This window comes from Cetorhinus maximus, chromosome 22 (assembly GCF_964194155.1).
Source record: "Cetorhinus maximus chromosome 22, sCetMax3.hap1.1, whole genome shotgun sequence".
Taxonomy (NCBI): domain Eukaryota; kingdom Metazoa; phylum Chordata; class Chondrichthyes; order Lamniformes; family Cetorhinidae; genus Cetorhinus; species Cetorhinus maximus.
The window spans coordinates 25505851-25519213 of record NC_135900.1 but is presented as its reverse complement, the minus strand read 5'-3'; the positions used below and the strand labels follow the sequence as shown (position 1 = coordinate 25519213).

At 46.1% G+C, this 13363-nt stretch overlaps 1 protein-coding gene across 1 annotated transcript in view; it reads left to right on the top strand.

Moving 5' to 3' along the window:
* Positions 1–13363, top strand: part of ptprq (protein tyrosine phosphatase receptor type Q) — a 194468-nt gene that overhangs the window by 53198 nt on the left and 127907 nt on the right. Inside the window, exons 12-16 of the mRNA XM_078568562.1 lie at positions 243–305; positions 1508–2054; positions 2510–2710; positions 2808–2987; positions 4496–4603. Coding sequence (XP_078424688.1) covers positions 243–305; positions 1508–2054; positions 2510–2710; positions 2808–2987; positions 4496–4603 — 1099 coding nt within the window. The remainder of the gene's footprint in view (positions 1–242; positions 306–1507; positions 2055–2509; positions 2711–2807; positions 2988–4495; positions 4604–13363) is intronic.

The window sequence follows — 13363 nt, the reverse complement described above, 5'->3', positions numbered from 1 at the left end:
CAAGGAAACAGTCCTGTTTCACTCCATTCTTCATTCTGAAACTGTCGGAAGTAGAACCATCAAACTGTACAGTGCAGCGCATGTTGTCATGGAAGGAGTGAATGAGACTGAGGAGCTTTGTTGGACAGGCAATTTTTGCCAAAATCTTGTAGAGCCCTGCTCTGCTGACTGACGAATGCCTTAATGAGATCTACGAAAGTAATGTAAACGAATATACCCTATTCCCTACACTTCTCTTGTAGCTGGTGTATGGAGATCATGTCCACAGTAGATCTGCTGGCATGGAAACTGCACTGTACTTCAAGGTACACTTGGTCTGAAAGTAGAGTTTAAGTAAGACCCTAGCAAAGGTCTTCCCCGTGACACTAAGAAGTGAGATGCTGTTGTAGTTGTTGTAGTCTCCGCTGTCGCCTTTGCCTTTTCATAGTGTGTGATTGGCATCATGCATCTTCTGTGGAACAGAGCCTACCTTCGAACAGAGAAAGAGAACCTTAAAGGAGATAGGACTTTCCTTACTTGAGCGGTTCAGCTCGGATTCCATCCTTGCTGGGTGCCCTTGTGTTCGCCAGGCGGTCTTTGGCTTTCTTGAGTTCAAGTGTTGAGGGTTCTTCATCTTACTCAACCATAAAAGGAAGCTGCGGGAGAACGTCAAGCGAAGACTGGGAGATGTCTGACTCACAGGAGTACAGCTTACAGTAGCGTTCAGCCCAGCAGGACATCTGTTTACTTCTGTTAGTGAGTACTTCACCATCTGCCGACTTCAGGGGAGCAACTTCGATGATGGGAGGGCTAAGCGCCCTCTTGATCCCTTCGTACATAGCTCATAGATTTCCATTGTCATGGGCAGTTTGGATTTCTTGACATAAGTTGACCCAATGTTAATTTGCATGGTATTTCCCTATCTGTTGTGTGGCTGTCTTGGCTACTTTCAGTTCATGCAGTGCTTTAGCTGTTAGGCTTAAGTTGTGAATCCTGCAGGCGCTGTTTTTTGCATCTGTGACAGATATCATCTCAGCTAGAGGCCTCAAACCATAGCAAAAAGCATTTAATGTTAAATAATGTAAAGTAATGAGACTGAGCAAGCAAAATGAACAATGACCATAGAAACTAAAACTCTGACTTTAACACCCCATGTGCCTGAGAACAGCAAGGGGTGTGAGAGGTTAAAGTAGGGAGAGAGTACTTACCTCTCAGTGATCACCTTGGATCTACCCCTTTTGTCATTTCTCTTGCTGGGAACCGTTTCCCATATCTGCTTTTTAAATAGATTCATCAACAAAAGACAAACAAAAGCACTGTTGCAGGTACAATTTGATAATCAAAACAATGATATATTTAGTAAATTGGGCAAGTTGAAGGAGCTAAACTTAATATTGATGGTGACATTGAAACTAATATCCTGATTACAGTAATGAACAGGCAATAGAATGCAATATTTAACTTGACTCTCTTGAAATATCTGAATTACTGAAAAATATATTGATGGGATGATTTTTTTTTGTTCTAGGAAATTGAAACCTCCACTGAACCAGTAAAACCTGGTATGTTGGTTACAGAAACCACTACATTGACTTCAGAAACTGATGCAATTTTTACAGACATGGATGAAGGCTCTGCTGAGCTGTTTTCTGAATCATCATCTTTAGAGCCTGCAATGACTTCACCAACTTTTTCACCAGTTGAAGCACTTAGCACTGTTAGTTCAGAACTGCCTGAGATTCCTACTATTGATGAAAAAAGCTTGGCTGCATCTGTGCCTGATCAACTAACATCACATGCAAAAATTTATTCTAAAACATCACTGCCTATTACAATACACACAATAGCTGCTTCTGGCTTCACTGAATCATTTACTAAACAAACAGCCCCTGGTTCCTTGGGGCCCTTTGAATCTCATCCTACAATCAGCATGTCTCTCAAGCCGAAATCAGTGTTGTATAAAAGATCAGTTACTGCAGTTGTCAAGGCAGGTGGGATTTCCCTGGCTCCAAGTTCTTCACCATTTCCTCCTTTATGGAGGCTTGTGGCTAATGGCCTTCAAAATATCACTGTAGGTAAGTAGGTCACAACTCCAGTATGTAGTCGCAACAGCTGGTGATGACCCAGTGACATGGTGCTGTAATTAGTATATACACTTGCTCTTTAGAGTCACAAAACATTTTCTAAAGAATGTATGTTTTGACAGCAAAAGCAACATTTCTTCTTTTGAAAAAAACTGAAGTTTCTAACAACATTATACCAGGTTTATAGAATACAAATATTTTTTTACAATCATTTTTTATTGTTTGTAGCAAGCTCAGATTTGTACTTCATTTTTTTTCTGTTTAAAGTCAGTCAGTCCTGTTCAACAAATATGGGGAATCTTAAAAACTTTTTAAACCATGCTAGCACTTGTGAATATTTATTACTGTGCTTCTGTCTCTTGGCTCCTTGTTGCTTCTTTCCTACTTTCTTCTTAGTGGATTATTTTGTTTTCTGCCAACATATCTATGAACTTTACTAATGTGAGAATTGTTAGAGGAAGTTTTTCTTTTTCTACCTTACGCAGAAAATGAAAGCACTCTCCAGGTCATTGACCCTACATCTGAACAGCTGTCATATGTTGTAAAAGAACTTGTACCTTATACTGATTACATTATCAGAGTGTCAGCATTCACTATTGTTGGACAAGGACCACCAACCAATATTTCCTTGAAGACGCGGCAATATGGTACGTTATTAAAGGAACCATGATGTTTGTTTTAGAAATTAAGGTGATGTCTCAGATTCTTCAAAGTTAACTAAACATTTTACTTTGGTGTTTTTAGTGCCAGGTTCAGTGCAGGATGTAACCTATAAAAATATCACTTCTACATCTATACTGATGTTATGGGACCCACCTGCTTTCCCTAATGGCATAATAACTCGTTACACTATCTATGCTGTGGAGGAGGGCACAAATGAGGCATTTCAAGGAGTTGTGACAAGCAACAATATTACTCTAACAGGTACTTTAAATGAGTAAACACTTGTAACTTAATTGTAAAGCTGAGCACCATGCTACTTTTTTTTTAGAACTAATTAAACCTATTTGTGAAGTTATTGATTAAGGATGAATATGAAAATACCTGTAAAAGGCGAAATACCTGGTTGGAAAATACCTCTAATGAGACTGTACTTAAAGATCCACGGCTAAGTATTTTGAAAGCTCAAATCTGGAGTCTGCACTAAAGGAAGGTGGTCTTATTTGAGCTGTCTGTCACCCTCCAGTAAAAATCAGCTGCATGGAGGGTGGTCTGTGTCCAGATTTCCTTCAAACCTAGATGAAAGTGGGGAAGACATATTCTGCTCTTGGGAGCAAGGCAAATATGAGTGTGATCATCACTGTAGCACATGTTTCTTGGGAGGGGCATGAAGCGTAGCACAAACCTCTGGGAGGTACTGTTTCAAACATTGTGCACACCCATTGCCCTTTTACATGCAGTCTTTCGTTGTGCTCAAACCGCATAGCATATGTTTTTGCTGGGGTGGTGACAGCCAATGAATATGAAACAAATATTGGAGTATCCAACACAAGGCCTTTCTATTCTATTAGAGTGTTTCTCTGTAGGGTCGGGAGCGATGCATGCCATTCATCCAGCATTTGCTCTTTCATAGAATGTGCGCACATCTTGGATAATTCTCACTAATGAATGTGACGGTATTTCTCATAGTCAGAAATTGCCTGACCTTTTCTCTTCATGAAGCCCATGCAATTGATATGAAAATCCAAAGTGCCTTTGTGTTTTCTGTGCTGAAATCTGTGTGGACAGTTGAGCTAATTCCTCCTACAGGAGAAAACAATGAAGGCATTGTCCCTTGCCACATAGCAGTTGTCATTTCCCTGATACATGAGTGCACTTCAGGTTGACCCCTGGGGTGGCTTGATAGGGTGTGAGAATTTGAAGCTTCATGCTGTGGTAAACTTTATTTCTAAGGGAATGTTCATCCCTGATCCAGATAACTGGAGAGTGAAAAAGCAAAACTATGTGGCATTAGCTCATTAAGCCCTTATTTAAATAAAGTTAGGAGTTGCTTCCATGCATTTATTGCGGTCTTCCATAAATTTGTGATTGTCAATGATTGTCTTGCACCAAAATCCTGCTGACAGCAGAGGGCCCTGGAAAATAAGGGCCTATAGTCTTTTTTAAAAGTTATGAGAAAGGTGACACTGCTTCCTGCTGCCTCCTAACATTAAAAGAAACATTATTCATGCAGCAGATTTCTGTGCAAGGATGCATGTGTGAAAGCATTCTCATGCATGGAGTGTATGACTCAAGTATGACCCTGGTGTTACCTGCTGTACTTGACACTGTACAGCTACTAGTCTCACACCAGGAGTTGAACTACAACTTTGAGGACTGCATGGGAATGGTTTCAATCTGTGTGCTCCAGCATTTCACTCTATTTACTGCAATCAATTTAACTGCTATTACACAGATCCAGAAACTTCATGTATTTCTGTTTACATTCGTAGGTTTAAAAAAGTTTACAGATTATAAAATGAGGGTAACAGCATCTACCTCTGTAGGTGAAAGCTCTGTCTCTGAAAAGGATGATATTTTTGTGCGAACTCTTGAAGATGGTAAGAAACGTTTTAAAATGAATCAAATCCTGGCTTTCCAGTCATTCCCATTATTATATTATTTACTTGATTCTCTCATTACCATAACTTTGTCTAAACCTTTCTTTCGCCTTTTTCATTACCTCACCCATTTGGCCATTGTTCACATGTGAGCCAGGAGGATGAGTGATGAGAGTCTGTTAATATTATCGACCCCAGCAGTCAAACTTGGCATTTCTGATGTCTGTACGTGCATATTTACAGCAGGGATTGATCAGACACTGATCAATTTTGAGAACATTTCCTAGCCTGCGAATGTTGAGACAATTGGTATGGCCTCCTGATGGCATTGACTGACTCAGCAAAGGTATCTAAGCATTTAAAAAAAAATTTACTTGTCTTACCCACGGGATATTTTCCCTGGTAAGAAAACTGGTAAATACAATATAAAATGATGGCACATTTATTCTGTAGCTGCCAGCGTACCACCAATAGCAGCAATATTGGTTTTTGCCAGCAGTACCTGGGTTTACTATGGCTGGGATTTTCGCTCCAGGCCTAAGTCAGGTGGCGGGGACAGGAAGCAGCAGCACTTTCCTCCGCAGAGCCCAGTGGGGAATTGCACTGAATCATGCGATGCAGGGCTCATTAATTATGCACCTGGGTGTTTCCCTGCCTTGTTAGCAGTGGGGCAGTCAGGAAGTCGCACGCAGGGACACCCGGGGGGCTTTAATCCAACGAACCTTCAGCTAGAACACCACAGATGGACCTCCAACAAAAGCCTGTGCTGCAGGCTCCAAACTCAATACCTGACTGCTAAATCTGCCTGGATAGGAACATTAACTAAGGGCCTTGTCAATAAAGCTCAATGTGACACAAATCACTCATAACATCATGGATAACCATTCACCTGAAGAGGAAAAGAGGCACCCTCAGCCATGGTCACATGTCTAAATTTAATGATATAACAAAATGAATTTAAGGAAACAAAATGACAAAGGTGTTAAACACCACACCAACTAACCATGACCTCATAGGTGCCTTAAACTTATGCTTTCAGGTGCTACGTCTAGGTGCTGTCCCCTCGCTGGCACTGGCATCTGAGACAGCCTGCTCACTCTGCTGTCCTGTTGGCCTCAATGACCTTGGAGACCGTCCTCTGGCCCGTGGAGCCCGTGCTGGCCCAGCCTGGGAGGGAGTGGCCAGCGGCACGGCTGGCATCTCCCCAGCTGCCACAGCCTCATCGGATGCAACAGTCACTGCCAGAGGGGCGGAGGAGCTGCTGCCCTCATTCGGAGTGCCCTGAGAGGAGCCCGCAGAGACAACAGGCAGCTGCTGCGCTGATGTGAGGTTGCTTTGGACCTTCCTGCTCACTGTAGATGGATGGGCTCCGAGCTGGGAAACTTGGTGCCCAGACCATCTCCCACACCGGCACTGACCAGCTGAGGTCAATACCGATGTGAGGTCCAGCTGGTCCGAGCGCATCCCCCGAAGCCTTGATTGGTGTCCTGGAGGAGCCTTTCCACGAGAGTCGCCACTCTCTCCATGGAGGCTCATTGCATTTGCGATGGGCCGTGTGGACTCCTCCACCACGGAGACCAAACCAAGTATAGCCTCATGTATCTCCACCAGATTCTCCCGCACACCCTGCTGGACTCCCAGCATTTGCTGCCTCATGGACGACTCCAGAGGCACATCATCAGCCACCGACTGAGCATGTGCCTGGTCTCCTGCAGCCCTCCGACTGCGGGCGCCATAAGCACTCTCTGCCTCCGCCAGCTCCTCCAGCGACTGTAAAGTGCCCTCACTGCTGTGCCCCGGAACACTAGCCGATGATCTAATTCCTACCAAGGTGCTAGTATCTGCGCTGGTGCCTGCCTGGCAGAGATAGTGTGTCGCTGGTGGTTCAGAGACTTCAAGACCCTCAGGTGTGAAAGGGGGCCCCCTGTGCTTCCTCCTTCTGGCCCTGATCCGCTGATACTGAAAGGAAGAACAAGGACATTTGATCAGTTAAAGTGGAGACAATGGACAGAATTTTCTGCCTACCGGGCGGGCCCGATTCAATCTCCGGCGGACGGGGAGCCAATGCGCTCCCTGTGCAGGTGGGGGGATTCCCCAAATGCGAGAGCGCACTCTTTTGCACATGTGCACGAAAGAGCTCACATCTCCCTGAGGCTAAGTGCTGCCTCAGGGAGATCGCTGACAGTTGTAAAAACATTAAAAATAGAAAACAAAAATCCTTAACATGTCCCCCACATGAGATGAGACACGTTCATAAATTACACTAAAACTTTATTAAACTTTTAAAATCCCTACATGAAACCTCATCCCACCGGTGGATGAGGTTTCATGTTTTTTCTATTCCCCGTCAGGGCTCCTGGCCCGCCCTCCAACCTTAAGGTTGGACGGGCAGGTGCTTTAATTGTTTTAATGATCCTGTCAAAGGCCTCAATTGGCCATTGACAGGTTGGCGGGCCCACAGCTGATTTTGCTGCGCCCCCGCCGTCCTGCAAACTTAAATGGGGCCGCCCGACATCATCCCGCGTCATTTTACGCGTTGGTGAGTGGGCCCCGCCCCCTGCATGGCTGCTGGGACACTAATGGTGACATCAGTGCTGGGCTAACATACCTGCCCATGGCACCCCAGCCTCACCGACACCGGTGGACCTGGGTACATGGCGCCTCTCCAGATCGAGGGCCTCCTACTCCAACCTGGTAATGATGGCCAACTGGGCCGGCCCTCCGCCAGTCCTCAACCGCTCGGCGGCAGTATGAGTATTATTCTCCTGAAAAGGAGAAAAGAGTATTGATTAGTGCAACTTGTACCTGGAATCTCTTCTCTGTCGTCCCACCCCAACCAGATTGGAACACTGCAGGGCTCCAGTGCCTCCTCACCCCACAGCTGCTGCACACGCACACAAAGATGCCAGGCCTGTCCCCCCATCTTGGCCAAATGCAGCCTACATCACATTTGGTACTACATGATCCAACTTTGCAAAGCAAGGAGGCACAAGCACGTGGAATGCAAAGGGCAGCAGATGGATCGGTGCCCCGCCACCTGGAAGCTCCCCTCCCAGCATGTCATCACCCTGACTTTGACATGTTTTGCAGTTCCAGCACTGCGCCTAGGTGCAGATGCTCCAGGTTGCCCCCAAAACAGTAATGTGGGTGTCACTGTACCACATGCTGAACTCATCTCATCACCACCCTCTCAGGGTGACCTCGGCATGGCCAATATCTGCTGGCCCACCCAGCGAAGGACACATGCCTTCAATGATTCAATGCAGTAATTGCACTCAGAGTTGGCAGGGGGAAAGCCTACCTGCTGGGCTAAGCGACCAATGCCAACATGGTACTCACCCTTCTAGAGCGCAAAAGGTCATTGAAGCGCTTGTGGCACTGGATCCAGGTGCGTTGCACCACATCGCGGGAGCTCACCACCTCTGCCACCTCCTCCCAGGCACGTTTGGTCATGTGGGGAGGGGCCTCCTCCTCCCATCCCTGGGAACGAGGAGCTCCTGCCATGCTGCCACCTCCTTGAGGAGGGCAGCAAGGCAATCATCTGAGAAACGAAGGGCACAGTGCACCCCTGCCCTACCCTCCTGCCTGGCCTGCTCACCAGCAGCACTCTGGGGATCCCTTCTGCTGGCCATGTTTGACAGCCTCTGAAAGGCTGCAGGAGCACTTTTAAATAGGTCTCCGGGTCGCCATTGGACCAGGCGGTCATAACAGTCCTGCCGCCGCCCTCCCACTGTCCTTGGGAGCCACGTTTCACGCTGGGCGGGCCTTAATTGGCCCGCCCGCTCCCACACGGCCTGCCTGACAGGCAGAAAATTCTGCCCAAGATGTTTCAGACAGCCATTTGCTCCATTTCTGTTCTAGTTGTTCAGTCAGTCTCCCACTACATTTCCAGTTGGAGACCGGAAATACCACTGTGGATTTCACTGTGTATGATATAACCAGAACAATGTATATTTGATCATAACTTCCTCTGATTTATACTGTACTACACTATGTTGTCTATGTAGTTAAACATTTTATTAGCATTATTGATTGCTCCTGTACATTTGTTGGTTAGGTTGTGTATTCTCCTTAATTCGTTCTTGAGACGTGACTGTACTGGCATAGCCAGTTTTATTGCCCATCCCTAAGTGCCCTCGAGAAGATGGTGGTGAGCCACCTTCTTGAATTACTGCAGTCCATGTGATGCATATATACCCAGAATGCTATTCGAGGGGGAGTTTTAGGATTTTGGTCCAGTGACAGTGAAGGAATGGCGATATAGTTCCAGGTCAAGATGGTGTGTGACTTGGAGGGGAATGTGCAGGTAGCGGTTTTCCCATACCTCTGCTGCCCATTTTTTCTAAACGGTAGAGATTGTGGTTATGTAAAATGCTGTCGAAGGAGCTTTGGTGAGTTGCTGCAGTGCACCTTGTAAATGATACACACAGCTGCCAATCATCTGACCTGTCACTCAACTTTGCACAGTTATATGCTTTTTCCTTAAGTTTGATGCTTTCCTTAACTGATTTAGTTAACCACAGATGGTGGGTCTTCCCCTTAGAATTCTTCTCTACAGTAGTAGTATACTTATTCTGAGTATTCTGAAATATCCCCTTAAATGTCTGCCACTTCTTCTCTATTGATCTATCCCCTAGCCTAGTATCCCAGTTCACTTCAGCTAGTTCAGCTTTCATGCCCACATAGTCGCCCTTATTTAAGTTTAAGGTACTAGTCTTAGACCCACTCTTCTCCCTTTCAATTGGATGTAAAATGCAACCATATTGTGGTCCCTGCTACCTAGGGATGCCTTTACTTTGAGATCATTGATTAAACCTGTCATATTACATAATACCAAGTCTAATATAACCTGCTCTTTGGTAAGTTCCAGAACGTGCTGCTCTAAAGAACTATCTTGAAAGCATTCCATGAACTCCTCATCCAGGTTACTACTGCCAATCTGATTTTTCCAGTTTATTTGTAGATTAAAGTCACTCATGATTATTGCTGTCCCTTTATCACAAGCACCCAACATTTCTTCTTGTATACATTATCATGCATTGTAGTTACTGTTAGGGGGCTTGTAGATCATTCCCACTAATGGCTTCTTTCTCCTACTATTCCTCATCTCCACCCAAACCGATTCTACATCCTGATCTCCTGAACCAAGGTCATCCCCACCAATGCCATCCTTGATCAACAATGTTACCCCTGCACCCTTAACTAGCTTCCCAGTCTTCCTGAATAGCATATACTCCTCGATATTCAGGACAAAATCCTTGTCACCCTGCAGCCACATCTCTGTAATGGCTATCAGATCATGTTTATTTACTTCAATGTGCACTATCAATTCATTTACTTTGTTATGAATGCTAGCGCATTCAGATACAGAGCCTTTAGGTTTGTCTTTTTGTTATCTTTATAACATTGAGTCTTGACTATTGGTGTATTCTTAGGTTTTATCTCTCTCTCCCTTCCTGCTATTCTATGATCCTCATTTCCCATATTACTATTATGGTGTCCTGCCTTGATTTCTACCCCTTGATTTACCGTATCTATACAAGCTTGATCCCTCACCTCCCGCCTTGTTTAGTTTAAAGCCCTCTCTACTTCCCTAGTTATGCAATTCGCAAGAACACACATCCCAGCACAGTTCAGGTGTAGACCATCCCAGTGGTACAGCCCCCACTTTCCCCAGTACTGGTGCCAGTACCCCACAAACAGGAACTAATTTCTCCAGCACCACGTTTGAGCCACACATTCATCTCTCTAATCTTATTTGCCCTACGCTAATTTGCACGTGGCTCAGGTAATAATCCAGAGATGATTACCTTTGAGGTTCTGCTTCTTAATTTGGTACTTAGCTTCTCATACTGACTAGGCAACACCTTCCTTGTCCTGCCTATGTCATTGGTACCTACATGGACCACGATGATTGGATCCTCCCCATCCCACTGTAAGTTCTTCTCCAGCCCTGAGCAGATGTCCCGAACCCTGGCACCGGGCAGGCAACACAGCTTTCTGGACTCTCGCTTTTTGCTGCAGGTGTTGCAGAGGACAGTGTCAATCCCCCTCACTATACTGTCCCCTACTACCGCTACATTCTTGTTTGCTCCCCCAGCTTGAACGGCTTCCTGTACCATGGTGCCATGGCCAGCCTGTTCATCCACCTTGTAGACCTTGCTTTCGTCCACACAGGTTGTGAGCACCTCAAACCTGTTTGTGACAATTTCAAAGCCTGAGGCTCCTCCGCTAATGTCTGCTCGGTCCCATTACCTGCCTCACTCACAGTCACATCCTCCTGTCCCTCACCGCTGACCAAAACAGATGACCCTATTCTAAGAGGCATGACTGTCTTCTGGAACAAAGTGTCCAGATATTTTTCCCCCTCCCTTATGTTACGCGGTGTCTGCAGCTTGGCTTCCAGATCAATAATCCTGATCCGGAATTCCTCAAGCTTATACTTTCTGCAGATGTGTTTGTCATGGATTGCCTTGGCGTCCAAAAATTTCCACATTCCACAACTGCAACATAACACCTGTCCTGCCATTGCTACCTATCTTATTTCGTTAACTTAATGTAATTACTCACTTAAATAACTTAGAATAATTCCTGCGTATGCCACACCTCTTTCCCCCGTGCACCGAATTCTCACGTGAACCTAATTCGCTACTCACTCAGTCTCTATCTCACTCAGACGTAGTCTCCTGTCTCTTCACACACATCTTACTGATCACACTTCTGACTTGTATGTTGTAGATGGCAGACAGGCTTTATGGAGTCAGGAAGTGCGTTACTTGCCACAGAATTCCCAGGCTCCTACCATCTCTTGCAACCAAAGTACAAGCATCCAACAATTAAAGCCTGTTCTAAGAGCACATTTTAGTTTTAGCTCAGTTTGTAAATTAGGGCCATTCCCCAATAGCCTTTCTGTTTTAGCGCGGTTATTGTGCATGCTCAGTCTTTTTTAAAAACAACCCAGCACTTCCCTCCCCCAACCCTCCAACACCCACCTCTAAACTGAGCATCGGTGAGCATTTATTGCTGAGTAAATGCTGCTTGATAGCCCTGTCACTGACATCTTCCATCACTTTGCTGATGTTCGGGAGTAGGCTGATGGGCTATAATTGTCCAGATTGGATTTGGCCTGTTCTTTGTGGACAGGACATATCTGGCAAATTTCCACATTATTGGGCAGATGCCTGTGTTGTACCTGTACTCGAAGATTTTCACTAGGGGTGTGGATAGTTTTGAAGCTTAGATCATTAGTACTACAGCTGGGATGTTGTCAGAGTCCATAGCCTATGCTGCATTCAGTGCTTTCAGCTGTTTCTTGAAATCATGGGGAGTGAATCGAATTTCCTGAAGACTGGCATCTATGATGCTGGAGATATGGATCATCTACTTAGCACTTCTGGGTGACGATGGTTGCAAACGTTTCAGCCTTGTCGTTTGCTCTGACATGCTGGGCTCTCCCATCTGACATGCTGGGCTCTCCCATCTGACATGCTGGGCTCTCCCATCTGACATGCTGGGCTCTCCCATCTGACATACTGGGCTCTCCCATCTGACATGCTAGGCTCTCCCATCTGACATGCTGGGCTCTCTCATCTGAACATGCTGGGCTCTCCCATCTGAACATGCTGGGCTCTCCCATCTGAACATGCTGGGCTCTCCCATCTGACATGCTGGGCTCTCCCATCTGAACATGCTGGGCTCTCCCATCTGACATACTGGGCTCTCCCATCTGACATACTGGGCTCTCCCATCTGACATGCTAGGCTCTCCCATCTGACATGCTGGGCTCTCTCATCTGAACATACTGGGCTCTCCCATCTGAACATGCTGGGCTGTCTCATCTGAACATGCTGGGCTCTCCCATCTGACATGCTGGGCTCTCCCATCTGACATACTGGGCTCTCCCATCTGAACATACTGGGCTCTCCCATCTGAACATGCTGGGCTGTCTCATCTGAACATGCTGGGCTCTCCCATCTGAACATGCTGGGCTCTCCCATCTGAACATGCTGGGCTCTCCCATCTGAACATGCTGGGCTCTCCCATCTGAACATGCTGGGCTCTCCCATCTGACATGCTGGGCTCTCCCATCTGACATACTGGGCTCTCCCATCTGACATACTGGGCTCTCCCATCTGAACATGCTGGGCTCTCCCATCTGACATACTGGGCTCTCCCATCTGAACATGCTGGGCTCTCCCATCTGACATGCTGGGCTCTCCCATCTGACATGCTGGGCTCTCCCATCTGAACATGCTGGGCTCTCCCATCTGAACATGCTGGGCTCTCCCATCTGAACATGCTGGGCTCTCCCATCTGAACATGCTGGCTCTCCCATCTGAACATGCTGGGCTCTCCCATCTGACATGCTGGGCTCTCCCATCATTGAGGATGAGAATATTTTTTGGAACTTCCTCCTCCAGTTGATTGTTTAATTGTCCACCACCATTCACGACTGGATGTGGCAGGACTGCAGAGCTTAGATCTGATCCATCGGTTGTAGGATTGCTTAGCATGCTGCTTCTGCTATTTAGCATGCATGTAGTCCTGTGTTGTAGCTTCACGAAGTTGGCATCTCATTTTAGGTCTGCCTGGTGCTGCTGCTGGCATGCTCTTTTACATTCCTCATTGAACCAGAGTTGATCCCTTGGCTTGATGGAAACAATAGTGAGGAACATGCCAGGTTATGAGGTTACACGTGGTAAAATACAATTCTGTTGGTGTTGATGGCCCACAGTGCCTCATGGATGCCCAGTTTTGAAC